Raw genomic sequence first — 25,832 nt, 5'->3', positions numbered from 1 at the left:
TTTAAATGTGACGTCATGTATCTGATAAAATATTGACTCAAGGCTCCAGCTAAAAACTACCAGCCTTGAACGTGTATAAAGCGCGGTCGATTCAATTTACTAATTACTATTGGGATTGATTGGACTAAGGCAATAAAATATAAGATTTTTGATGAGTGATATTGGAAAATTAATTGGCAGTAAAATTAGGGAGTGGTGGAGGGTGGAGATCGCCTTCATCTAATTACTGCCGCATTTCATGATTTCCACCCGGCACCCGTCAATTGAAATCAAAATCATGAAATCAAAATATAAAATAAGTATCCAGTAGGTACCGGTAACGGTACCTAGCTAATTGTTTACTTTTCAGCCATTGCAGTCTGCAGATTTCATTTCATCTTCATCTCTATCTCATATCATCTTTTCATCTCTCTCTTATTTCATCTTTCATCTCTATCTCATTTCATCTTCAGCAAGCGTTGTATCACCGCTTGGAACGCACTCCCTGACCAGGTCGTAGGTGAATCCGACCTGAGCAGGTTCAAGGCCATGTTGGCTGACTCGATGGGTGATGCCTTGTTCTCTTATCATATGTGATGGCTATTGCGTTGACCTGTTTCCCCTAATTTGTGTTTGCATGATTGTATACGATCTTTTATTGTATGTATCATGAAACTATAGCAAAATTCGTGTTTGTCACTATGCAGGCTCTTGTTCCCGGCTTGGCAGCACCCCCTTGTGGTGTCTCCGCCGGGCGAGCCCTACGTTCGCGGGTTCCTTCCTCACGTATCCTATGCACATCCTCTATGCTGTACTCTGGAAGGCAGGGAACCCCCAACAGGTGAGTTGAACAGGTGAGTCTGATCTATGCGTATATTGATAATTGATATTGCACTTTGCAGGAAACGTGTGGTGAAAACCAAGAAACCAACCATGGAGCCATTCAGTCGAAGTGAGAGACAGATACATGGAAGAACAGATGTGTTCTTCAAGCCACCCAGTCGACATGAACAAGACACAAGGCCCTTGAGACAGAGACAGTTGAACAAAAGGGCAATGGATCTTCAGCAAAGTGGTGGAATAGTCAACATAAAGGGTGGTCAGATGCAGTTTGGGAGGCATAGAGAAGGAGATATCCCTCCTGTGAAGATTGCACAAGATAAAGGTGATCTAGAGTGGAGTGACAAGGTACCTACCTAATACAGTGCCCATTGTTGTTGTTATACCTAATGGTTGTGGCTTGGGCGACCCTGGCAGTGGTTACTTTAGAGTAAGACCAGGGGAGATTTCTAGCCTATCTACCATATTGATATCAGCTTTTGTGAGGCTATGACTATTGCATTCTGAGCATCATTAGCTAAGGGGGTTTGCCAGAATTTGGAGGAAAAGGTGTTAACCTTAAATAACAATTTTTCTAGACCATTTTCACTTACAATGTGCTTGCTCTCTTGCCAGGCATATTTTTGAATGCTCAGAAATAGCTCCTCAAGCAAGGAACAGCCCAGACATGGACTGACCACCCTGACAGAACCCCAATAGAGTTCCGTGTGTCTGAGAGTCTCCCTCGCCGACAGCCAGCGCAGACCTCTCTGCCGTCCACGGGCGACTCGGCCGACCTGTTTCCGGACGGCGGGGAGCCGGCGCTGGCCTCTGCCGAGTTCAACACCACCCTGCGGCTGGCGCAGCGCATCCGGCGCCTGGAGCTGGACGAGCCCGACCTGGACCGGCTGGCCGAGGAGCGGCTGCAGAGCTGCCCGTGCGCCGCCCAGCAGGTGCGCAGCAAGGTCAGTGCCGCCCGCCCGGACACACCACCGACAACGACCACAGACTGACGCAGACTGACGATATCTGTAAGAAGCTTGGCTGACGTTAGGTTCTGGGCTGAGGTACGATGTACTCGCTGTTGTTACACCCAAGTTAGGTTCTGGGCTGAGGTATGAGGTACTCGCTGTTGTGACACCCAAGTGACACCCTACGCTACCTATACTGTTTTGTTGCTATTTGTCCGAGCTGATTTGCCGTTACTTGAGTGTGGTGCTACAGTGCGGTGTGCTGCCGATGGTGATGCCATTACGGCGTATCGGCCAACTGTGCGACACGAGGCGACTGAGCTCTGTTCCCCACCCTCCCGCGGTGTCTGACAGGCGTTCGAGCGTCTAAACTACGGTCCGAGCGAGTGTCAGTACGGTAACCTGGTGCCGGTCGAGCTGGAAGAGTCGCTACTGGTCAGACAGATCGAGGCACGCACGCAGGTGAGAGACGACCGCCAGAGAATATGCTACCGTTGGCCGACCTCGTACGGTACTCCGGTCAGTTGTTGTCGGGAAACTCAGGGAACATAGATGTAGGAGTTGCCTGCCACGCATTTGGAAATCGGTTCCGATAGGGTTAGACAACAGAGGACCTGTCAATTATCCGTGTGTCGGGCGCTACGCTCACGCCCTTTGTATTTCGTAATAGTTATTTTCGTACTCAGCGTTGAGCGTGTATGACACGCATCAGCGTCGCACTGTGCCCCTCGTGTCGTGGCGTTGGCATCTGACCGCCCCGCGCCGCCGGCAGGCCCGTGTGGAAGCGTACCGTCCGGAGCCGGGCCGGCGGCCGCCGGCGCCGCACGTCGGCGACCTGATGCACCTGGCCGTCCAGCACGAGTTCCCCGTGCCGCCGGCGCCGGACGCGCTGCACGTGAGCGCCCCGCAGCCGCGGCCCGTCGGTCACGACCAGCTGGCGCGGCGCGCCTCGCAGCGGCACTCGCGGCTGTTCAGCGGCCAGCACCGCTGAGTGCCGGCCCCAGCGTCCTGGTCACGATATCAGGTATTTGTGTACATGATAAGGTCCTCACTAGGCCAAATATCCACGGAAGCTCTGTCATCTCATAATCAATCCAGCTTCCAATCGTGGTGTCTTAGTCACGCCATATATTTGTATTAAAACTATAGCTACCGACCGATGAGCGACCGATACGGCTGTGAATATACATATGACAATTACATAACGAACGAGCAAGTGTATTAACGCTCAAATCAATCACGTGAGAAATATAAGTGCACCATTGGACGGTTTCGCCATTTGTACAGGGCCAGTGCAAGTGGCATGCAATGAACTGACTAGATAATACGTGGACGGCATCAGTTGCGACATGGAATCATGTGACAGGAGTGAACAGTCAAGAACACGCGTGGACGGCACAATTTCCGATGGCTTGCACCTCACTTCATCAGGGCGAATGTGCGAGGCCCGTGACGGACGAAGGACGGGCTCGTTCCCGGTGGCCAGCCCCTCGCCACGCACACACAAACTAAAACTTCACGTTACAAACACACTAATCGCTGCGCAAGAGGCGCGCTACTTCCAGAGGACACACCTGGCCGCACTACAGACTAGATCCATCGCTGACTAGAGCAAAGTTAAATTCAGGTAACTGACTAGGACGGAATACGCATCACTACCGCGTACGAGATCATGGAGTATGGTCAAGCCTGCCAGTTGATACAGACCGTGCCCTCCTGAGCTATTGTCAGTGGCAGTGGGGCAACGGGTCGGAAAGGCACTGCAGCACCACGCCACGCTGCTCAGCTGCATGTCTTCTACACCACTCTACCGAGTCGCCTACCTTGCTGCACCTTTCTCCTACGAAGCTTGACAGAGCTAGCCGCCGCCTAAAAAGCTGTACTAACCGCCTGCTAGGAAGCTGAAGCGTTGGCGGGCTAGACTACGCGCACCACGACCCTCATATGAGGAAGCGCTCGTCGACCAGTGTCTTCTTGGCCAGGTTGCGGCGGCCCAGGTAGTAGCGCGCGGCATCCACCATCTGTCGCGGACAAAAGCCGAGGTCAGTGGTGGCCACTGGTCCTCGCACCACTCGTCGGCTCTCACAAATATACGACACGGGTTGAGGGGCTCGCTACCGTTGCTAATCACGTCTCATTCTAATTCCTTCACGGATTGATATTGGCGACACCAGCAGATAACTAACAACAGATGGCAAGTAATAGATGAGCATCTAGTGACTACCCCGACTGGCTGCAAGTTCGCGAGGGCTCAGTTGAAATAAATAACCTAGCCCTCCTCTGTCAACCATGGTGGAGTTACACCTCGACCCAGGGGCGTAATCACTCCTCAAAAAATGGGCTGGAAATAACTCCCTCCGGGGGCGGCATCAAATGCCAAGGGGAGGGCGGCACTTGTGTTTCGGGAGCCAGAGGTGAGTACTTGAGGGCATTTACTGTGTCGCTGTTGTGTGTCAAATTCTTACGCTTTGTGAAATACGAACAATAATCAGCAGTCAACTGACTACACGTTATAAGGGGCAGACGCAAAGAACACGCCACAGCTCTGGTGTTCGAGATACTGGTACTTTATGCGGTAGATATGCATGCGTAAGATGGGTGGTCAGCCCGCTGCTGGCAGTTTGACTTTGCTACTACGCACCGGATTGATAAATGATAGGCGCACTCTTCAATAGTTCACTTCATTCAGGTGAGTTCAATTGGAATGGGATCTGACCATGGGCGTCGAAAGCGGGGGGGGGGCCTCAGCGGTCTCTAAGGGCCCTTACCGGCCTCAGGGTCCTTACCGACCAGAGCGTCCTAACCAGCCTGAGGGGCCTTACCGGTCCATTAGGGGCCAGCTCTAGGGGCCCCAGGCCACACCCGTCTGTGACGGTCCCACACCAATTTCTTTGAGGGCCCCGTAATGGCGACTGATAGCCCTCACCGGCGCCTCTGAGGGCCTAAACAGGTCCCGAAGGTCCCCCACACGGGCACGAGGGGCCCTGTGACGCCAATTGGCTGTTGAGGGTTTACTGACCATATTTCTGTCATATTTCGACTCAGAAGTGCCTCACAGGGCTCGTAAGGACATCCCATGGGCCCCTGAGTAGCCACACTAAGTTCTCCATAAAGGCCTTACGCCACCTTCTGAGTGTCCCTTGCTGGCTTCTGAGGGCCCTTACCGGCCTATTACGGGCCACCTCTAGTGGCCTCGAACCCGCCTGTGATAGCCCCACACAAATTTCTGAGGGCCCATAACGGTGACTCTGAGGGCCCTCACCGGCGCCTATGAGGTCCCAAACCGGCGTATCTGAGGGTCCCACCCCACCCCCCCACCCCCCAACTCTGACGGCCTACACCAGTGTCTCTAAAGGCCCTGTATCGGCGGTTCTGAGGGCCCCACACCAGTGGCTCTGACGGCCTCACACTGGTGACTCGGAGGGTACCAGCAGCATCTGAGAAAACCATGCCGGTGTTTAAGGACTCCACAGGGCTCCTCAAGGCACCACCGACTTCTGAAATCCCCTTGTCGGCTTATGAAGGGTCCACAACAGCAGCTCGCGCCTCTGATGGCCCTGTGTCTCTGAGGGACTCCACATTGGCGCCTGTGAAGGGCTTCACCGACGACTGTGCAGGTCCTACACCGGCGCTTCTGAGTGCCCCCACACTGCCACCTCTGAGGGCCTCATACCAGTGCTTCTGAGGGCCCCACGCTGGCACTCCTGAGGGCCCCACACCGTGCCTCTTTAGAACCTTTATCAGCGGCTCTGAGGACCCAACATCGGCGCCTCTGAGGGCCCCACACCAACGCATCTGACGGCCACCCACCGGTGACTTTTGAGTGCCCTACATCGGCGACTCTGAGGGCCCCACCGGCGTCTGAAAGTATTGTGCCGGTCTCTAAGGACCCCACAGAGCTTCTGAAGGTATCGCCGGCCTATGGGAGCCCTTTGCTGGCCTGAGGGCCCCTTGCTGGTCTCTGAGAGCCCCCTGCCGGCTTGTAAGGGGTTCAGACCAGCAGCTCTAGCCTCTATGCCTATGGGCCCCACATTCGTCTGTGACGGCCCCACACCAGTGTCTCTGAGGGCCCACAACGGCGCCTGTGAGGAACCTCACTGGCGTCTCTCAGGGCCTCACACTAGCACTTCTGAGGGTCCACACCGGCACCTCTTTGGCCTCAGTCAGCAATAATACCTCTGAGGACCCCACAATAATGCTTCCGAACCGGTCCTACCGAAGGCACCACTTAACCCTCGCCCCGCGCCCGTATAGGGGGGGGGGGGGTCGAACGGACCCCCCCCCATGGTTAATCGCGAATAAATCGCGTAAAAAGCGGCCGATCGCGACGAAACTGTAAGTGCCCTCGCGTTTATCAATTTTACACCTACCCTTAAAATTTCATGACCCTGACCCCTGTGGTGCTCTCACACACCCGCCTGTGAGAGCACCACGCCGACGCCTCTGAGAACCTCAAAGGGCTTGACCAGTGCATCTCTGAGGGCGTAACACTGGCATTTTAAGGCACCACGCTGGTCTTTCGGTGCCCAAAGCACAGGCCTTCTGAAAGCAGTACGCAACTTTTAAGCAGCCACGCTTAACTCTCAGAGCCCCACACCGGCCTCTGATGGCCCCTAAGCTTTCGAGCCTGCCTAAAGAGGACCCATTCCAGGCGTGAGCCTGCAGGACGGGATCCAGCCAAAGACCTCACCCACTCAAGGGCCCCACAGTAGACCGAGGACTCTTTCAAGTGCTCAGCTTTACTCTTGAGTCTTGCTGCGCGCTCAGGGCACTACTCGTTGGCTCGGAATGTTTACATCAAGCAATCACACAGGGCCTTTTCGCGACTTCGATGGTTGTTTGCGATCAGAGCGTCTCACCTGACGCTCTCGTGGGCTGAATTCGCATAGGCGAATCCCTTAGACTTATCGAGCCCAAAATGTAACACTTTGTGTTGGGCAGCATACAGAGCCCGCCAAAACGTGCGCACGTCCTTCATTTGCGCACGTTAAGAGTAGCAACCAAACTGTGATACCTAGGCATGGAATTATGAATCCCCCGGTCCGCACGATGTTCACCTATCGGAGACGTTTCAGCACAATTCGCCAAGTCAATGCGTAGTTATTATATGTAAACAGCAGCAATTTAAGCACCCCTGACTGAGCTATCGCAAATATTCGCCAGGGTTAGGGGCGAAAAACGCCACCCCCCCCCCCGGGCCAGCGAGGGCTAGCATTCCGGGGAGAGGTGGCACAGCGCCTGACGAGAGCAGCACAGACGTCGATGGAGCGTTATAGAGAGGGGCGAATCATTAAACCTTTTGACGCATTCTGGGAAGGGGAGGCGCGTAAGGGCAGAAAGGCGTCTGGGGAGGGGCGGCACGTAGCGGCGGCAAGGTGCCTTGGGAGGGTGGCGCCGACTGCGATAGAGCATTGTGGGGAGTGGCGGCTTGTTGAGGGCGGCGGGGTGTTGTGGCGAGGGGCGGCACATAGTGGGCGCCAAGATACTCTGGGGAGGGCGGCAAGGCGTTTATGGAGGGCGGCACAGACGGTGGTAAAGCGTTGTTGGGAGGGGCGGCACATTGAGGGGCGGCGGGGTTTGTGGTGAGGGGCGCCACATAGAGGGCGCCAAGGCACTTCGGGGGGGGGGGGGGGGGGCGCACATATGGCGATAGAGCATAGGACGGCTTATTGAGGGCGGCGGGAAGTTGTGGCGAGGGCAGCACATAGAGAGCGCCGAGGTACTCTGGGGAGGGCGGCACAGACGGCGATAGAGCTATATGCGGAGGGGCGACACATTGAGTGCGGCGGGATTCTGTGAGGGGCGGCACATGTGAGCTCCGAGGAACTTGAGGGGAAGTCGGTGCGGAGGGGCGGAAGGACATCTGGGAGGGGCGGCATGTAGAGGGCACCTAGTTATTTTAGTGAGGAGCGGCACGTTGAGGTCAGGCGTATAGTGGACCGAGCAGTGCCGTTTCTTTTTTCTTGGTTTTGAAGTCCGCGAGTCCCGCAATTGCAGTTTTCCTCTACCGGGGGCGGCATTTCAGCATCCCAAAAATGGGCTGGAATTTCCAGCGTTCCAGCGCGGTGGTTACGCCCATGCAGTCGACCAGGCGACTCCCACCTTTCCGGTAACGAAGACGACCATTCCTGCCAGCAGGGTGCTGCCGGACAGGAGGTCCACGAAGCAGAACAGTAGCACGTCGAACACCGCTAGCGCCCAGCCGTGGCCGTACAGCAGGGCCCGCTCGAACGTCAGCCGGCCGTCTGGGGGCGGGAGGGTGTCACAGGTCAGTGGTCCGGGCGGCTACACGGCGGAGTCACCCGCTGAGGTCTGTCAGGGGTTCGTGCTCCGTATGCTCGTAAAGCGGGGCCGGTCGGTATTCCTTATCGATACAAAGTGTAACGAGGCGGGGTCAGTTGAAGTCAGCCAGCAGTCGGTACAGTCACATATGCCTAATCTGATTACGCAGAGCGGTTATTTTAAGCCTAAAATAAAGATAACGTCGCATAGTTCAGCAAGCAGAAAATGGAGGCAGTCAAACGTTTTGTAGATATCTCACCGTTGTAGAAGACTCCCTTTTCGTCCGGGTCGGCAAACTCGATATCCATCATCGATTCAATGAACTTCTTATCCTTGACCGTGTAGTCCAGTTCCTTGATGGCCTGTAAATAGAGCAGAACAACACATGATCATTTACATAGCAAAGGGCCAGTTGCTCGTGACACACGTACCAGCGATAACACGCGTATCGTCCTGCTCACTGTCCTGACACATTACTTCAGTCAGGCGACACTCACGTGCTCGATGAAGGCGGCCAGGAACCTGTTGATGGTGTTGTAAGCCTGGATGCTGGGGTGCTGCTCGGCCGGAGGGCCGCTGGAGGAGTCTCCGGCGCCGCCCGACGGACGCTGAGCCGGGTGACCGCCCGACTTCTGATGGATAGATAAAGGCACGGGTCAGTGGGTATACAACACATGGTTAGCGGATATAACCACTTCACGGGGTCCACCAGTCACACTAAGGGGTAAACAAGCGATGAGAGATAAGGCCGGGAGATGAGAGCATTTAAAATGTGTCCCAGATGGCTCAGGCCGGGCTTGGTGAGCCAGCGCCGCCCCCAGGCCCTTACCCGCTGCATGGGCGCCAGCAGGTCGTCGTAGTGCAGCCGGAACGTGTTGGGCAGCATCAGCTGGAAGGTCTGCTGGTCGGCGCCGGGCACCAGGCCGCGCCGCGAGCACAGGTCCTCCTGCTCGCGCTGCAGCTGCTCGTACAGGCCCGACAGGTCGGCGTCCGCGTGACCGTGCACCGACCTGGAGCGAACACGGCGGTGGCATGGTCATGCGTCAGCCAAGGTTTGACTTTCGGACATGCTTCGGAAATCTTTATCTCACATTTGGCATGCTCGTCAAGAATCATCAGATCGAAGAAAGCGGCATGTTTGTTGAAGATAGTCGGGTCGGACTCGTGAAGATAAAAAGTGAAGAATAGAAGTGGGACGGACTCAACTTACCGCCTACTTACGAATTTCGATAACAATCAAATGGCCTTTACTTGCGACCTACAGTAGAATATAATCCGCGTACAGATACAATGTGAAAATCATCGTTTTGCAATTTGCGTGCATTTGAAACGTTTATTCAGCTCGACGTTGCGCAACTTGTATGAAAGTTTTCAAGACCGACAGCACGTTATAAATGTCCGAAACTCGATTATGGTGTGAGGAACTGAGGAATCAGTGCTTTATTGAGCCACTCTTAGCGACCTGGCGCCAGACTCCGTACCTGCCGTGGATGTAGTAGCCGTAGTTGCGCTCGTACAGGATGAACAGGCTGATGTTGGAGATGGAGCACAGGTCGACAAACTGCTGCATCTTGTTCTCCACGAACCGCTCGTACAGCAGGCCGTTGAACATCCACTGACGGCGACAAGGTGGAACGTGTTAGCACAGTGTGCAAAAGAACAGGATACAGCGTACAGCTGCAAACCTCGGCTTTCAATTCAAGACCAGTTGCTGGAGCATTGAGACAGCGTTGAGCTATAGCAGCAATAACACTAACAGTCCTGAGCGTCCTAGCGAGTAATCATCCACAGCTCGAGAAGTCGACGCCAATGATGAGGTCGAGTTTGGTCACAGACCCGAGCCCTGCCGCTCACACGACCCACCTGCAGGGCGGTCACCGTGCCGTACGTCAGCACGATGACGCTGAAGCGGCAGACGAACGACTGCGGCGCCGCCGGCTGGCCCGGCTGCCGTGACATCCCGCTATCCGGCTCCGCGCTGCCCAGATCGATAAAACCGATTATCTGAGGAGAGAGACAGAGGGATAGTCAGTTACCCATGCAAATACGTGGCTGGATTTAAATGACTTCTCATTCATTCAACAAAAAAGATGACTGAAAATACATGTGGCTTCGGGTCAGTTTCACAATCAGTGATCAGCCTTCTCTTCCCCCGGCTCATTCCAACCCGTCATTCAGCCTTTTTTGTAACAAGGCATTCGCGTATTGTGCACCAAGGGCATTGTGCGACTGCCCGATGCATAGCATGACCACAACACCATATTCAGCGCTTAGTACACCTAGACCGCGATAGAGCCGACCCCCTGCCCCCGCCAATGCAGCCGAACGAACCTCCAGCGCGAAGAGCACCATCATCAGCTGCCAGGTCTGGTTTATGCGCCGCTGGGTCTGCAGCTCGTTCCACTCGTTGGCGATGAAGTAGGTGCGCCAGATGCTCACCTGTGATTAGAGGCCCGGCAGCCGGTCAGGGGATAGATGCTCGACACAGAACTGCGGTTGGCACTGAGGGTAGGTGCTCGTGAGTTGTTCTATATACTCTGGGTGGCACTGCGGCTGCCAATGGGGTAAGTACTGGGTGAGCCCGCCACTGATTGTAGGTAGTGTAGATGGGTCTTGGGGGAGGAAGAGATCAAAGGGATAGGTACTGCAGGATAAGTAGGCTAGCGGTGAGTACCGGAGATTAGTAATACTAGGGGTAGGCGATGAGTGATCAACTGATCCGGACGACAGATACTAAGTAGTAAGTATGATACAAAGGGAGGCAGAGGGGGACTAAGAGGCCGGAGACAGCGGTAGGTACCTGCACCAGTCGAGTGCCGCCGTACTCCGGACAGGACACCGGCTGGGACAGGATCGAGGAGTCGGTACCCTGAAACTGGCCGAGTACGTACCTCAGTCATACGACAAAATCGGAAGCTGACCAACTGTCTGTCGATATTGCGTAAAAATGCCAACATATTTTATCACACTGTCAAGGTGTATGCTCTCATAAACGGTCTTCAAACAAACTTATAATAGCTTATTCATTCAAGCATTCAATATCGTATCTGTGCGTTCTAATGCCGATCCTGAAAAGGGCGTCTCCACGCAGCGATTACCAAGTGACCACCATTTCACTAAAAACAGACACTGGCCGGTCCGTTAGTGGGCGGTGGTGTGACTAACCGTTCCCGAGCCGTCGGCGCCGGCCGGCAGGTGCGGGTGGGGCAGCGACGAGCGAGCCTTGGGCCGCTCCCAGTCGAGCAGGAATAGACTGACTGTCACCTGACGCCACAGCAGCCAAATAACGTCCGCCGTCTGTCGAGGAAAAAAAAAGACCCGCGTACCAGAATACGGTCGCAGCTGCACATAGCGACAGAACAACAAAACACCCTAACAAGTCAATACACTTGGGAAAAATTAAAGCCAAGACAACGTCAAAGAGAGATCGTGACCAAGAGAAGCAAGAGAAGGAAGCGGGAAAATAGTCAAACAAGGGCTCATGGGATACCGATCGATCGACATCCATAAAACAAAATATTATGCCGTATGACGGTAATTCCAGAAACACTGAACAATTAGTGGTGTTCGTGCTCCATTCAGAATGAAGTCAAAGTGCGGCTACCCGTGGATTTAAACACATAAATATTTGCATACCTTCAGGACGAATGCGGAGATGACGATGTCACGCACGAAGCGTTCCTGCTCGGGCGTCGGTAGCAGACTGTACGCCACCTCCTGGCGCTTGAAGAATATGAACCAGTAGAAGCAGGTGCAGAACATCACCAGCAGGAAGACGTTGGCCAGGCTGCCGCAGCAGCACACCAGAAGGTGTATCTGCGGTCGGCACACGGACGGAATGAAAATGACTGCCAGAAGTATGCTTCAAAAATGATGTATCCAACACCAACGATGAGGGCATTTTGTAAATGCAAATAACTTTATCGGTGCGCCAGAGAAAACAAAATGGAGACACCGATGACGCACTGACAATTCATAGCAAGTTGACATACGAGTAACGCGGTACGAAAGCTATGCGTATTTTGATAGTTTTGCTGCAGGTAAGTCAATTACTACAGGGCCAAAAGTGGCGAAACTATAAGAAGATACTCCAACAAATTACACTACGGAATGAACAACGGGAGCATCAGTAGCAAGGGGATATTATGGTCGCAGATGTTAATATGACTGAGACAAAGAACTGACACGACCCTGCTGGGCAGTGACCATTGACCAATGAAAAGCTTACTAACCAGCGTGGGGACGTCCACCTCCGTCTTTCCGTTCCGGCTGCTCCAGGCCCAGGTACGGAAGATAGCCCAGACGACGGCGAAGGCGCTCATCACACCGACCGCAACCTGAGAGCGGGGAGACGGCACCGGTCACAGCGAGTGTACAGCAGAACTGACGGCGAGGTCACAGTGGGCTGCGCTGGTCACAGCGGATAGACGACGCAGGGAAAGAACTGACGCCACGTATCACAACAGACAGCAGCAGCACCGGTCAGTGGTGTGCAGATGTCACTGGTTGCAATGGGCGGATGGAACATGTCACAACCGTGAACAAACGAACGGTATGACGCAGGCGAACAGGTGATATCACTTCCACTGGCTATGATGAATTGAGCCGAGGTTACGTTACCACGACAGAGCGGTGCGCCAGCAACATCTGACGCCTTGCCGAGTGCCGATGACTATCATTCCAGTCTCACCTCGATCTGTTCCCGGGCATCCGACATGTCCACGCTGTAGCTGACGCGCACCCGGACGGGGAGGCCGCCGGCGGCCGCCCGCTCCGCCGGTACCAGGTCGTAGCCGAGGGTGAGCAGCGGCGGGGCGATCCGCCCGGGCCGGCCGGCCTCCGAGCGCATCTCCACCCTGAGGGGCCGGGGAGCGACGTCAGCACTGCGGGACCGTGTGAGTCTGATACTGACCTTCGTGTCCGGGCGTATAAAATGCGTTTAATTTTCCATATTTGTTAAGCGTTACGAGATTGTAGCCCTGATAAAGCTCAAAGCTGAGCTGATGTTGAATCAGCTTTCCGTAAACTGGCCTGCAGACGGCGGGCGGACAGCCGGGCGAGCGGTTCCTTGACAGCGAAGGCAAGAGTTCGCGGTACCCACTGAAGGTAAATGTTTACGGTACTCACTGTAGATGGAGGTCGCGCACGTACTGGACCAGCTGCGGCCCGGGCTGCTCGCCAGTTCCCGCTGACGGTACTGAAGACACAGCGTCCACTAGGAAGAACCGGTGCACCAGCTGCCAGCGGTGGCGGTCCTCGGCCTATCGAGTAGGAGGGGAGGTCAGCCGCTGGTCTGTCCTAACTACCACAGGTGACGGTCCTCGGCCTGTCGAGTGCCAGGGGCGGTTAGCCGCGGACTACAAAGTTATACAGATATAAAGACATCCGACGGTCATCCAGACATCCAAAGAATTTGCCACCCCGTCACGTAGTGGTAGGCAGTCTCGGAGTCATAAAGGGAGATAATGAGCTTTCTTTTTTCTTAAATAAAAATTACTTGACATCTATACTATTTCTACTGTAGTTTCTATAAAATATGAAAATTTCCTAGCACATTTTCGTATGTGAAAAAGGTTTTTATTTTTGCAAAAAAAGAAGCAGTACTTGCAGTACCTACTTGTAACACCCACCGAAATGCGTTGTCCTTCTCTATAAAAAAGTCGCAGTATATGGCGCTTTTGTTTCAAACAGCGACGCTTGGGTTTTTGTTTATGTTATCGCCTTGTCGTTGCTTGGTTGTAAGGATTCTAATTTGAATTAGAGTTAATTCGGTTTAGAATTAATTAGATTCTAATTCGGGGGTACATAGTGCCTACTCTTCTTTGTTTCGGCATAAGGCATGCGGCACAAATGAACAGCATGCGCCAGAAACGCAGCCAAATCTTGCGATTGCGACTACGAAATTCATTATTTTGGCGTCAGAGCCTGAAGCGAAAAATACAAGCATATTTATTTCAAAAAGACTTCAGATTTGTCGAACGGTGTTATGGTAATTTTGATAACAGTACTGCATAAGTTTTTCAGTGATGCCGCAAAAGTGTTGTATCTATCTTCTTTTATTGTGCAGTCGGCGGGACCGATTCAAAATTGAGTCGTTGCTACTAAAATAGCAGCATATGGCGTCAGATGCTGAACAGGAAAAATAGTTGCGTAAATTTAGACATAAACCACCCCCAAACCATGAATATCTTTTGAAGGCACTATAGACGACCATTAACTAACTAGATGTGATGAAGATCAAATGTAAGGAATACGCTCATTTTACAAAATTACATGCAAGTACCAAAAAGTGATGTAAGTACTTATTCAACGGTCATTTTCAGCGCTCCCCGCTAACGTGACTTCAAGTTGAGATATTTGCGGCAAGGTACCGAATTGAGCAAAATGGTTTTAATTTACATTATAACTTGTTGTGTTTTGTCAGAAAATGGTCCTAACTCACAGGGGCGTCGCCACGGATTTTTGAGTGGGGGGGTCGGGTTTCCGACTCTGAAGTAAAGTCGACAGAAAATTAGACAGTCCGACTCCGATCCTTTGCTCAGGGCCAGCACAATAAATTGTCCTGTGTGCGCAGTCAGGAAATACGACACATCATACGTACGCAAAAAAGTCGAGCTCGGAACTCGTAAATCAAACACATGAAAGCAGTGTGGAAGTAGGTACGTTCCGACATTACCAACAATGCCAATCTTTTGCCAACGTCAGGTATTTGTTATATGTGGTCAACATGTGTTCTTTGATCATTTCGCTGAAAGTTTAGTTGTAAATTGCATCATCGATGTTTGTATATCTTTGATCTTACGAGTTTTGCTATTTTCTCAACTTTCCAGCCGTGAATATTTTTCTTTCCCGGTAAACATGATATGTTATCGTGCTAGGACATTTATTGTGCAGGCTTCGTCGTCCAAGATCCAGACCATGGAAGACAGGTGGACAGTGGGACAACGATAGGGGACGTGGGACACGTGCCTATCCTATTTCAGCGAAGCCCCTCCTTAATTCCTAACAGCACAGCAAATCTGCGCTACAGCAAAACATGTGTTTTCACATCACATGAACTAGCTAACTTCTAATGCTTTAAGTGTTCAGTGCACTTTTAGCGACGCGGCACGTAAGCATCAGGCTCGTGTACACCACACCCTTCACACGGCACCGAAAATTCTCTCTCGGCGAGAGTTAAGACTGACGAAGGCAGCCGCCACCCGGTCAGGGTCGACTGTAGCCACCCGCTGGCGGTGCACATGGCAGATCGCCACGGAGTTTAGCCGCGTCTGCGTCATGGTGGCGCGTAGCCATGTCTTCAGGCGTCTCAGGGCGCTGAAGCTCCGCTCGGCAGTAGCAGAGCTCGCCGGCAGAGTGAGCAGCAGGCGCACTAGCCGCACGGCGTCCGGCACCAGTTGCTGGGCGGCCTTCTCCATGGCAGATACTATTTTCACGGCGTCAGCGAGGGTCTGCGGTTTTCTGTTCTTAAACAGAACCTGCAGCTGCGGGGCAAGGTCGGCCGGCGATAGATCCCCGGCCCATGGCGAGTCAGTCAGCAGCTGTCTCATGTTGGTGGCATCCGGGGCTGTCAGCAAAAGCTGTTCTATCTTCGCATGTTCGCGGACACCCTCCTGGTTAAAACGCTCCTGTAGCTGCTTACATGCTGTATCCAGGACCATCAGGTACTCCGCGCGCAGGTACTCGTTGATTGACTCGTGGTGGTGACTCGACGCAGGTCCGTCATAGCGTGCTGGCCGGCGTCTTTTCCTGGGTAGCGTCACGTCTTCACAGCTGGATTTCTGCGCGACCGTCAGAAAGTCGTCCACCATCTGCTCGGCAGATTCACGCTGCTGCTGGAGGAGATCTACCGTCAAGCGCACGCTCTCCAGCAGAGCGGACACCGTACAGGTCGCGCCTTGGGACACTTTGCTGAGGCGGTCCAGAGGGGCCAGCACCGAGCGAACCATGTGTAGAGCCACCAGTGTTACGCCTTTGGAGAGCTGGGCGTGAAGTCCAGCAGCACGAGCGGCCAGGTGGCTGTTTCCAGCTGCGAGTTCCTCCAGAGTAGAGGAAATCTCCTCGTATCTGCTGAGGACGGCCTCCACTGCAGCATGACGGACAGTCCAGCGAGTGGGACAGAGTGGGCGTAGCTTTTGGAACGCCACATCAGCGTCCGCGCAGACGCCTTTAAACTTCTGACGGAGGCTCCCAGACTCATTGAACAAGCATCCCAGCTCGTTGACGCACGCTAGCGCACTCTTAATCACTGGGGACGCATCGCAGCTGTCCTTGGCCACGAGATTTGTGCAGTGGGCACCACAGTGCACGAAGAGCGCAGCCGGTTGAGTTTTCCGTAGGATAGCCTGCGCACCTCTTTCCCGTCCACGCATGTTCGCGGCGCCATCAAACGCCAAACCACGCAAGCTACTAATGGGGATGTTAAGTCGCCGGAGAGCGTCCTCCACCATTGCAGCTAGGTCAGATCCTGTAGTAGAGGCACACTGGAAAAATCCGAGAAATTCCTCGCGAACCTGAAAATCATCACCCACATACCGCACGCACACCGACTCCTGCTCCAGTCCATTCACGTCTTGGGTGCCGTCCACAATGACTGAATAGTACCTCGGCTGCCCATCGGAGCGAAGCTCTTCCACCAGTTCGCGGATCACCTCATGACTGATGAGTTTCATCATTTCATTCTGCACGTCATGGTGGGTGAAGTTTTCTTTTCTCTTGAGCCACTCAAGGAGCTCGGGGCTGTCCTCAGCACGGAGACGAAGTAGCTCCTTGTAGTGGCCTTCGGAGGATGCATGGCCCCGGAACGCCAGACCTTCCTGTGCCAGGAATTTGACCGAGGTGATGAGCCTCCGCAGGTTTTTCCTGGCAACTTCTTGAGAAGATTTCTCTGCCGACTTAACCACCGTGCTGATGGGACTGCAGCCGAGGTCCGCGGCCGTGAGATGGTCCTGGTGGTGTTTGGAGCGGGCATGTTTATGAAACTTCTGAAGAGCCTTCTTCCAATTCTTCATGCCCGCAGAGGTGAAGGCGGCCTCCTGGTGGTCTCTCGGCCCCTTTCCCAGCTCGTGCGCCTTGGCGCAGTGGAAACACAGAACGCCTTGGCGTTCGGGACAGTAGTGGATCCATGGGAATTTTGCGTACCAGGAGTCCATGAAGCTCAGGCGTTTGCCGTTAGAGTCCAGCTTTGGAATGGTGTTTGCGGGCGGCTGGTTCGGGGCATCTAGCTCCGTAATGTTCCACGGGTAGCTGATCGAAGCGTCGGAGGAAGAGGAGCCAGGAGAAGGATCTGGAAAAAGACGGAATGAGGACAATTATAGGAAGTAATGGCTTAAGGCAGCGTAAAAGATGCAGGAACTTTCAGGATAACAACACATGATGATCTCAGGCACTAGACAGGCAGCTTTTGTTAAACTGTTCCTTATCCGCACGATGCAGGTTTTTTTAACAGAAAAAAATAGGTACTTGATAGCGTTTTCGGCAATTAAACACAAGCCATCCGTTACTCCAGTGCCAGTGCGGTACCTATATACCATACATACATAGCAATACATTATCTCCTAGTCTCCACATTTTTTAGGGGTTGGCTGTCCTTTCATTCTTTTGGTTTGCTAATGTCTTTTTAACATTAAAAGTCCCGTTCCTACCCGTTGTGTCTCAGTTCGTTTTTCAGATCGAATATTTCATAGCCAGGCGATCAAAATGCTGCACGACAAAACATAATGTACGACGTATCGCAATAGGTACCGTTGCAATTCTCTAGCCTGTGCTATCACATCATCACTTCACTGTAGGAAAATGCATCTGCTCATGCATGAAAAACTGCTATTCGCAACGAAGAAAAACAATCCATAGTGTTGCTTTAAGCTACAGACCAAACATGCAATGGAACAGCCAATTGAATGGGACAGCTGAGTGCAGGATACAGGAATGAAACAATCAGCATGAATATACAAGCCTAGGCGAAGAGGTCAAGTGGAGCGTTTCTTCGACTCAAGACAAGCACCACGAAAGCTACATAATGCGCTAAGTGTGCGACCTCTAGACTCGTTGGCACTTGTGGCGACATCTATAATTCACATTTTGAGGCGTTCGATGATAGGTGACAGCTGCTGATAGGGGTCTCGCCGTCAAAGTGTACTGTATTACACGGGCCTAGCCAATTCATTTTCTTTGTCGGGCTGTAAACTTGATGGGCTGATGCACTTAAAAGCGATTAGACTTTGAGTTATCCGCGTTTCATGCAAGAAAAATGATAAAAAACTTTAAAAGTCAAACTGTTAAAAGTAAAACTCGAGCTGAGATCTAAATGGATTTCAATGGTAAGTTTCATTCTTTGTTTTTCCATTTTCTGAATCTAAAAATGATGCTCACTGGTGCAGCAAACATCATGATAATCCAATGATGATTGAGGGGAAATTAACTGACCAAGCTTTATTATTAACCTACAATCTAATTAACACCATACACCTACCTCTGGCAGAATGTGAGGCTAGGTTGGGTCATATCAAGTTGGGTCAGGTCAAGGAAACCTCACCTCAATGGATTATCATGATAGTTGTTGATGAGTATCATTTTTGGGCTCAGGCTATACAAAAACATCGAATGGAATCAAATGAGCCATTCACAAATATTTAAGCCTAGGTTCAGAAAACTAAAAAGATGAAATGTTATTTCAATTTGGTTCATGGTTGCAAACCAAACTCAACAAAACACCATACAACCTTCTTTACCACAAAATGTGACTTCTATTCCTCCTAGGACATGGTATTAACTTACCTCTTGATGCTGGCACATGTTGAGTGGGAGCTGATGGCCCACTAGAGGAGGCTGGTGCAGGAGGATCATGGAGCTGGACAGTTGTGGTGCCAGGTTCGCTGCTGGGCTTTGGATCAGGACCAGGACCCTGAAAATAAAATACAAATATGAATTGAAATGCAAAAGTCACATATTCATTCGATTTCAAAGAATAAACTAAACCTATCCTTTGGACACCACCTCAAATCAAACATGGTAAAAACCAATATTTCTATAGGTAAAAATAGGTAGTTCTTGTGAGAGTGAGAGCCAAAATTGAAATAAGTACCCACTACCCAAGCAAAAAAAAAGTTTCTGCCATCTACTTCAATTATAAATAATAGGTAATTGTGGGGAGTACATGACTTCCCAGTTTGTTTAATGCTCGATCTTTTCACCAGTCAGTATCATTCCACCAGTCTTAGAGGAGAGACAGTGCCAAGGACAGTGCAAAATTTTAAATTGATGATACCAGTGCCACTCGAAATGGCCATTTATCAACTTTACCTTTTTCTTAAAAAAAGACCTGATGTCCATGTCGCTCGGGTTCCTCTGCAGTCCCGAGTCTTGAGTCAAAATATGAATAAAAAATAATGTAAAACTAAACACTGCTCAAGTCTACCCCTCTGACTGTAATGGCCAACTCATAAACACTTTCCTAAATCCTAACCCCGAGCAGAAGTGCGTTTCAAATGTGACGGGAGCTCTGTTATTGTCGCATTTCTAATGCTGCCAAATTACATAAAATTCATGGATATGGTAGATTTTTACCTTCGAACGAGAGGGCAAGCAAAGATTGAGTATGTACAGTCTTGGCTTTAGTGGTAGCCGTAAGTGGTAAATGTTTTTTTTTTGCTATTGAACAAAAAAAACTATTTCACGTCGCAAAAAGTGGGGGGGTCGACCCCCCCGGTCTTGAGAAGTGGGGGGGTCGTGACCCCCCCGACCCCCCCGTCGGCGACGCCCCTGGATTTTGTGGAAAAAGGTCATTATCTCCCTTTAAGTCGCATGACCAGGTCCATCATAAAATTACGAACAACAGCGACACTCACCTGGTTGACATACCGTCCGTTTCTGCGGTAGTTGAGCACGCGTACAGGGATGGCGTACAGCCATTCCGCCTCGTCGGCTTGGTACTGCAGGTAGAGCTCGAAGAACTCGGGCGGACCGGCTTCCAGCAGGTCACGGCCGGTCAGTGTACAGGTGTGCTCGAACCGGGAGCCGAACCTGGCCAAAGAGCACACGGCTGAGTTAAACTACAGCGCACGGGACAGATACGCGGCAAACGGCACAAACGCACAGCTGACAGAGGTCAGACATAAACAGCAGTCACCAGGCCAACCAGCAGGCAGCACAGTCAGTATCGCTGACTACACAGCACAAAGGAATAACACGGTTAGCACTGCACCATCAGTACTTTTGGTCGTATAACACAAAACATTGCTGACGACCAGCTGAGCTCGTAACAGACGGAAGAATGTCACAGTTCACACCATTGCCGATGTACGGTAATCAGTCCCGCTCGGACGGCAGACCACGACTGGTGGCATCCCCATACCTGGTGGCGCTGCGCAGAGCCGCCGACAGCTGCGGACAGACGCTGGAGCGTACAGAGTCCAGCGGTGTCCGGCCCAGCAGTCGGCCGTCGGCGCTGAACCGCGCCACCGTCAGGTTCAGGTACGAGCTCTGCGAAACAGGGGGACAGTTAGAACAATAGCAGTCGGCCGTCAGAGCTGAGCCAGGCCACCGTCAGGTTCAGGTACGAGCTCTGTGAAACAGGTGGGGGAAGTCAAAAACACAGCTATCGGTGCTGAACCGGGCTAATGTCAAGTTGAAGTAAGAGCTCTGGGGACGGGTTGGAGACGTTTAAACCCCAGCTATATTCGGTGTTGAACCGGGCTAACGTCAAGTTGAAGTAAGAGCCCTGTAAACAGGGGGAAATTTAAAAGTTAAAACCATTATAGCAGTCGGCCGTCCGCGCTGAACCGGGCCACCGTCAGGTTCAGGTACGAGCTCTGGGAACGGGTGGGGACGGTTAGACTCGGTGCCCCACAGGCATACGAGTGGATGCCTTTTCGACCGTTTGAAAATCACCCTCCCAGCTTCCGCCTTGCCCTGCCTAGAACACACACCGCTCTCTCCTACAGATGCCATATTCCTACTTTTATCACCCGGCAGCACAGACGGCACCTCCCGTGCTACACACATGCAGAGATGAACCATCGCCCGGGCGAAAACCCATAGCCTCGTTCGTCGTCTCCGCGGCAGCTGCGGGTCCCAGTTACCTGGCGATCTCACTGCACCGTGTATATACTCCTGGGAGGCTCACAGGTAAGGGAGCTGCTGTGGGTCCCACCTGTCGGTCCCGCTGCACGGTGTACTCCTGGGACAGTCTCTCTGCACAGTGTACTCCTGGGGTCCCACCTGTCGGTCCCGCTGCACGGTGTACTCCTGGGACAGTCTCTCTGCACAGTGTACTCCTGGGGTCCCACCTGTCGGTCCCGCTGCACGGTGTACTCCTGGGACAGTCTCTCTGCACAGTGTACTCCTGGGGTCCCACCTGTCGGTCCCGCTGCACAGTATACTCCTGGGACAGTCTCTCTGCACAGTGTACTCCTGGGGTCCCACCTGTCGGTCCCGCTGCACGGTGTACTCCTGGGACAGTCTCTCTGCACAGTGTACTCCTGGGGTCCCACCTGTCGGTCCCGCTGCACAGTATACTCCTGGGTTCCCACCTGTCGGTCCCGCTGCACGGTGTACTCCTGGGAGATACGGCTGCGGCTCAGCACCGTCGGCGCCTCGTCCTCCTCGTAGAACAGCCAGGGCAGGTGTGGAGCCGGCGGCCGCTGGCGGCCCGAGGCCAGCTGGCGCAGCTGACCACACGGCGCCGCCGCCGACCGCTCCGAGTACATGGTGATCGCGCACAGGTTGGCCAGCAGGTGGCACGCCGATATGTTGTGACGAAACTGCGGGAAGTGCAGACCCCAGGTCACGTGTGAAAAACGATTTAACATTATAAGTAAACTTCCAACATTCTCATAAAATATAATTAAAAATTTAAAACAAATGTTAAGTTGGTGTTTCCAATTACAGCACTTACTGTTTTCCTGAAAGACCCGAGGTTAAAATTTCTAGGGTATGTAGAAATGACGTACGATAAGAATTGCGGTAAACTGCGATGCTCTGCTGACAGAAAAGGTCGGGAGCTACACTGGCGGAGGCTCACCCGACATAGGAAGGCGGCGGCGCGACTGTGGCGGCGGAAAAACGCAGAGTCGATGGTCGTGCCGTCCTCGAAGTCGATGGTGTACATGGAGGCCTCAGCGGGCACCTGAAACCGAGGATACAGACATGATGACCTGCAGCAACACAGTACAGTCGGTACACACAGACATAAACGCTGACCGATAGCGTACAGAGAGGTCTCGGCGGAATCCTGTAAGACATGTTGATAAGACAGGCTCACGGAACTACCGAGTACATGGATACATTCAGAGCAATGTCAAGACACATGATGGACAGCTGATATCATGCAACCACCCAACTTATATCGAATCGTCGGTCACACCACACTGGTATGAGATGCCAGTGCTGGTCGTCCTCAGGTTACCGGTAACGCGGCTGTATATCGCTCATATCGCACTCACACGACACTCGTACCCGTTCCCGAGGGCTCTGTGCCCGTGTATTACCTGGTTGAGCTGGGAGGAGCTCAGGCACACGCCCGACAGCAGCAGGTGTGAGTCCGGACAGCGGCACGAGCCGGACGCCGCCAGCAGCGAGCGGTCGCACCGGTGGCACTGCGCGGAACCGTCGGCGGCCGGCTCCGCCTCGGCGCCGCAGCGCAGGCAGCCGCGCGTGCGCCGCGTCCCGTTGGGCGTCAGCTCCACTGGGGACAAGCGACACACGCCGTCAGGTCGGCGGCCAGGCACCGCACTGGTCCGATCAGCACCAGGATAATGCAATATCATGACAGGAAATAAATATGTAAGAAAATTTTGTCAGGAGTAGGATCACTGCCAACACTATGAGTCACTGGAGCCTGGACCCATCTCCTGAGCTTAAAATACTAGTAAAATCCAGTGACCATTACCCAATTGGACCAGAGACAGCTACTATTCATTGGGATGATCAGCTGGTCTTAAAGATCCATATCTGTGTGAATAGATGAAGGGAAGTTCCCTGCCATTTGTACTCCTGCTTAGCTACAGAGATTAATGAGGCAGATTGAGGTGCCCTGACATGGCCACAGAAGCTGATACAGCAAGCCTGTCTGCAACTGGCAACTTCTACATGATGTACCAATAGAAAATCAAAGTCATACAAGATTGGGCTGCCTACAACCAAATGGCACCAATTAAAGCAAATAACATGACCATTTCACTAGTAGTTACTCACCTTGCACTGTGCCATTTGGGCATGGTGTGCAGGTCTTGGTGGTGGCATCATAGGCCAGCGGGGACTCACAACGAATGCAGTCCAGGCCATCTTTGGAGGTGACATGCTCAGGAGGGCAACCAACACATGACAGTTGGCCAGAGACTGACTCGTATGTCTGCCAGTAGCCAGGCTCACAGACACACTCAAGTCCTGAGGGACACAGTCATGCCTAGTCATAAATATGTCTTAGCCATGCTTGATTGATCTATTTTATACTCAAGGCTCAGGGTAAAAATGTGACTTGGAAATAATGCAGGATCTTTGTAAGAATAGGAAAATATATCTATAAATCACTTTCAAATAACCTAATATGCATACATATCATATTCCAAATGAGTGATGCAGGACACAATCTTATCAAAAAAAAAAATATAAGCATCTCACCATCTTTTGAATGAACTTGAAACTTGCCACATTCCGTACATTGGTATGTAGTGGTGCTGAAAAACTGTGTCAAATGACAGTCCTCGATATGCTGAACTTCAAAGGATTCTTGACTTGTGCCCGACAAAATATGATCAAATAATAACAATACCACTCCAAATATCTTCATCTTACACCTCATCTATGATCTACCCTGACCCACTGCCCTGACCCAAAGAATTCATAGGTGCCAGTCATTCATGAATCATGAGTCATTCAAAGAAGCATATTACAATGATCACTGTGTGTTCTGCGCCTGTTCCTCGATGAACAAGTGTTCTTATATAGTTTTTAACACAGTGTATATTTTTAACCAAACCATGAGCTAAACGGGCGAACAGGCGCGCACGGGCAGGGTATATTGAGTGACCGCACGGGCGCGTATATCTAATATCTGTAAGCAGTATCTGTAACAGCGAGCCAATATAGAGCTAATTGGAGCGGGATTTTTAAATGTCAACTGAAAATGTCAGAAAATGGCATCAACCTAGAGACATTTCCTATAACATCTCTATTTCCGATTTTCCTGTTTTGCGTTTTCTTGAAATTTTAGATTTTAAATGGCTGTTTCTACAAAATAGGCATGTTATGTTTGATTTGAAATAGAGAGCGAAAGTGAATAATCTATTTTCAATCGTTAGCTCTTATCTAAAAAATGTAAATATTTTCAGGATGAGCCACGAAAGCAAAAATCTAGAGAGCTATTAGAATATCACTAGTGAGCTACAAGTTCATGTCGACATTTATAAAAATGTCGACGGGAACAAACCAGCTGACTGGTTTGTTTATTTGTAGGCGCATATTCTGTCCTTAGTGCAGGGGGGTACGCTCCGGCTGTTTAGCATTACGAAAAGTGGTGACAGACGTTTGTGGAGGATTGTCGACGAACTCTTGTTCCGCGAGCAGCACTCACGCGCTAGCGGAAAATCCACCAATCAGCGCTCGGCAAAGCTCGACGCTGATTGGCCCGACGCTCGTGACGTAATTGCGGGGGACCGCAGTTATTCTCTATGGACCCGAATAGGCTTTTGGATTTCGGAAGGGTTTCTTTAAGATTATATGCTGTTTCGAGCTGTTTTCGAGTTGAAATATATTTCTTATGACTGTTAGCTATATAATGGCACCATAAAATCATGATTTTAATTAATATTACCGATGTAATATCGGCCGAAAAGACATGCCGTCTTGGCACGGACTGCCCTGCGGCTGATGTGGGGCCTCTAGTGCCAGCGTATGGTAATAATGGGCTGACGAAGGATTATTGGAGACTCTTAAGAGCCCCACCAGGATTCAGTATAGGGTCATCAGAGGCCGGGAACGTCCATCAAGGGTCTGAGTAGGCCTGCCATAGGGGCATACATGACACATCATGGAACATGGGGATCAATCTAGATCCATTAGGGGCCGTTGAAGGGCCATCATTGTTCAGCGTGGGCCCGCAATTACCTCTGATGGGCATATGCCGTGCCCCGATGGACTAATGCTGGCCCCTGATAAACCATCACCAGCGGCCCTGATAGGTCTACAAGCCCCCTGCTGGGTCTAAATTGATCATTGATATGCCCAAATGGGCCACTGAGAAACCCGTACACGGTACAACATCCCCTGACTGCACCTGATGGACCAATGCCGTCCCCTCATGGGCCCACCACGGCTCTTGAATGGCCTCTTCAAGTCCCTGAAGCGCCTTTATTGGCCTAAATGGACCCCTGATTAGCTTATGTGGTCCCTAATGGTCCTATATGGCCCCCATGAGCCCTCAACGTCCCTAGACAGCCTTACATTATATGCCACCGGCCCCTGGTAGGCCTGCACTGGACCCACTGGGCCAATACCGGCCCATAAAGGGCCCATGTCGAGCCCTCATGGGCCTCCGATGACCACACGCCGGCATGTGTGGCCCCATCAGCAGTGGTCCGTCTATCCCATGTACTTACGGTCTTTTTGGCCGATGTGACACCGGTAGTATATAGAAATCCATGATTAAATGTCGTTATTATATAGTCAAAGGTCACGAAAAGAATACCCAAGCTCAAAAATGGCCTCAAACCCAACAAAAACTGATACAAATCCCCTTCAAAAGTCATAAGCCAATGAAACGCCATAGGGGAATAGCTGCAGTCC

The 25,832-nt window shown here is 51.9% G+C and overlaps 2 protein-coding genes across 11 annotated transcripts; one reads left to right on the top strand and one right to left on the bottom strand.

Moving 5' to 3' along the window:
- The first annotated feature begins 57 nt into the window (after positions 1-57).
- On the top strand, positions 58-3,038 carry LOC122389421. Of its 8 annotated transcripts, none has more exons than XM_043381458.1 (5): positions 58-73; positions 882-1,167; positions 1,554-1,763; positions 2,124-2,231; positions 2,542-3,038. In XM_043381458.1, the coding sequence occupies exons 2-5, from the start codon at positions 913-915 to the stop codon at positions 2,758-2,760; spliced, it is 792 nt and encodes a 263-aa protein (XP_043237393.1). In that variant the 5' UTR covers positions 58-73; positions 882-912; the 3' UTR covers positions 2,761-3,038. The 8 variants fall into 8 exon arrangements, with proteins under 8 accessions (XP_043237393.1, XP_043237391.1, XP_043237395.1 ...); XM_043381456.1 differs by having other exon boundaries at positions 68-129; XM_043381460.1 differs by lacking the exon at positions 58-73 and adding an exon at positions 74-306.
- On the bottom strand, positions 2,972-24,193 carry LOC122389420 (meckelin-like). 3 transcript variants are annotated; one of them, XM_043381451.1, is made up of 22 exons: positions 24,028-24,052; positions 23,670-23,857; positions 23,244-23,435; positions 22,538-22,734; positions 22,072-22,176; positions 21,581-21,811; positions 20,404-20,531; positions 19,898-20,072; positions 13,179-13,312; positions 12,742-12,907; positions 12,284-12,388; positions 11,688-11,867; positions 11,217-11,348; positions 10,852-10,926; positions 10,383-10,490; positions 9,915-10,055; positions 9,533-9,666; positions 8,881-9,061; positions 8,549-8,683; positions 8,311-8,413; positions 7,872-8,014; positions 2,972-3,790 (listed from the first exon to the last, which is right to left on the bottom strand). In XM_043381451.1, exons 2-22 carry the CDS (start codon positions 23,848-23,850, stop codon positions 3,710-3,712), a joined length of 3,027 nt encoding a protein of 1,008 aa, XP_043237386.1. In that variant the 5' UTR covers positions 23,851-23,857; positions 24,028-24,052; the 3' UTR covers positions 2,972-3,709. The 3 variants fall into 3 exon arrangements, with proteins under 3 accessions (XP_043237386.1, XP_043237387.1, XP_043237388.1); XM_043381452.1 differs by lacking the exon at positions 10,852-10,926 and having other exon boundaries at positions 23,670-24,193; XM_043381453.1 differs by lacking the exon at positions 10,852-10,926 and having other exon boundaries at positions 23,709-24,193.
- Between the last annotated feature and the right edge of the window lie 1,639 nt (positions 24,194-25,832).

The sequence above is a fragment of the Amphibalanus amphitrite genome, unplaced genomic scaffold (assembly GCF_019059575.1).
Source record: "Amphibalanus amphitrite isolate SeventyFive unplaced genomic scaffold, NRLGWU_Aamphi_draft 000357F_arrow, whole genome shotgun sequence".
Lineage (NCBI taxonomy): Eukaryota > Metazoa > Arthropoda > Thecostraca > Balanomorpha > Balanidae > Amphibalanus > Amphibalanus amphitrite.
This window is presented reverse-complemented; position numbering and strand designations above follow the sequence as displayed.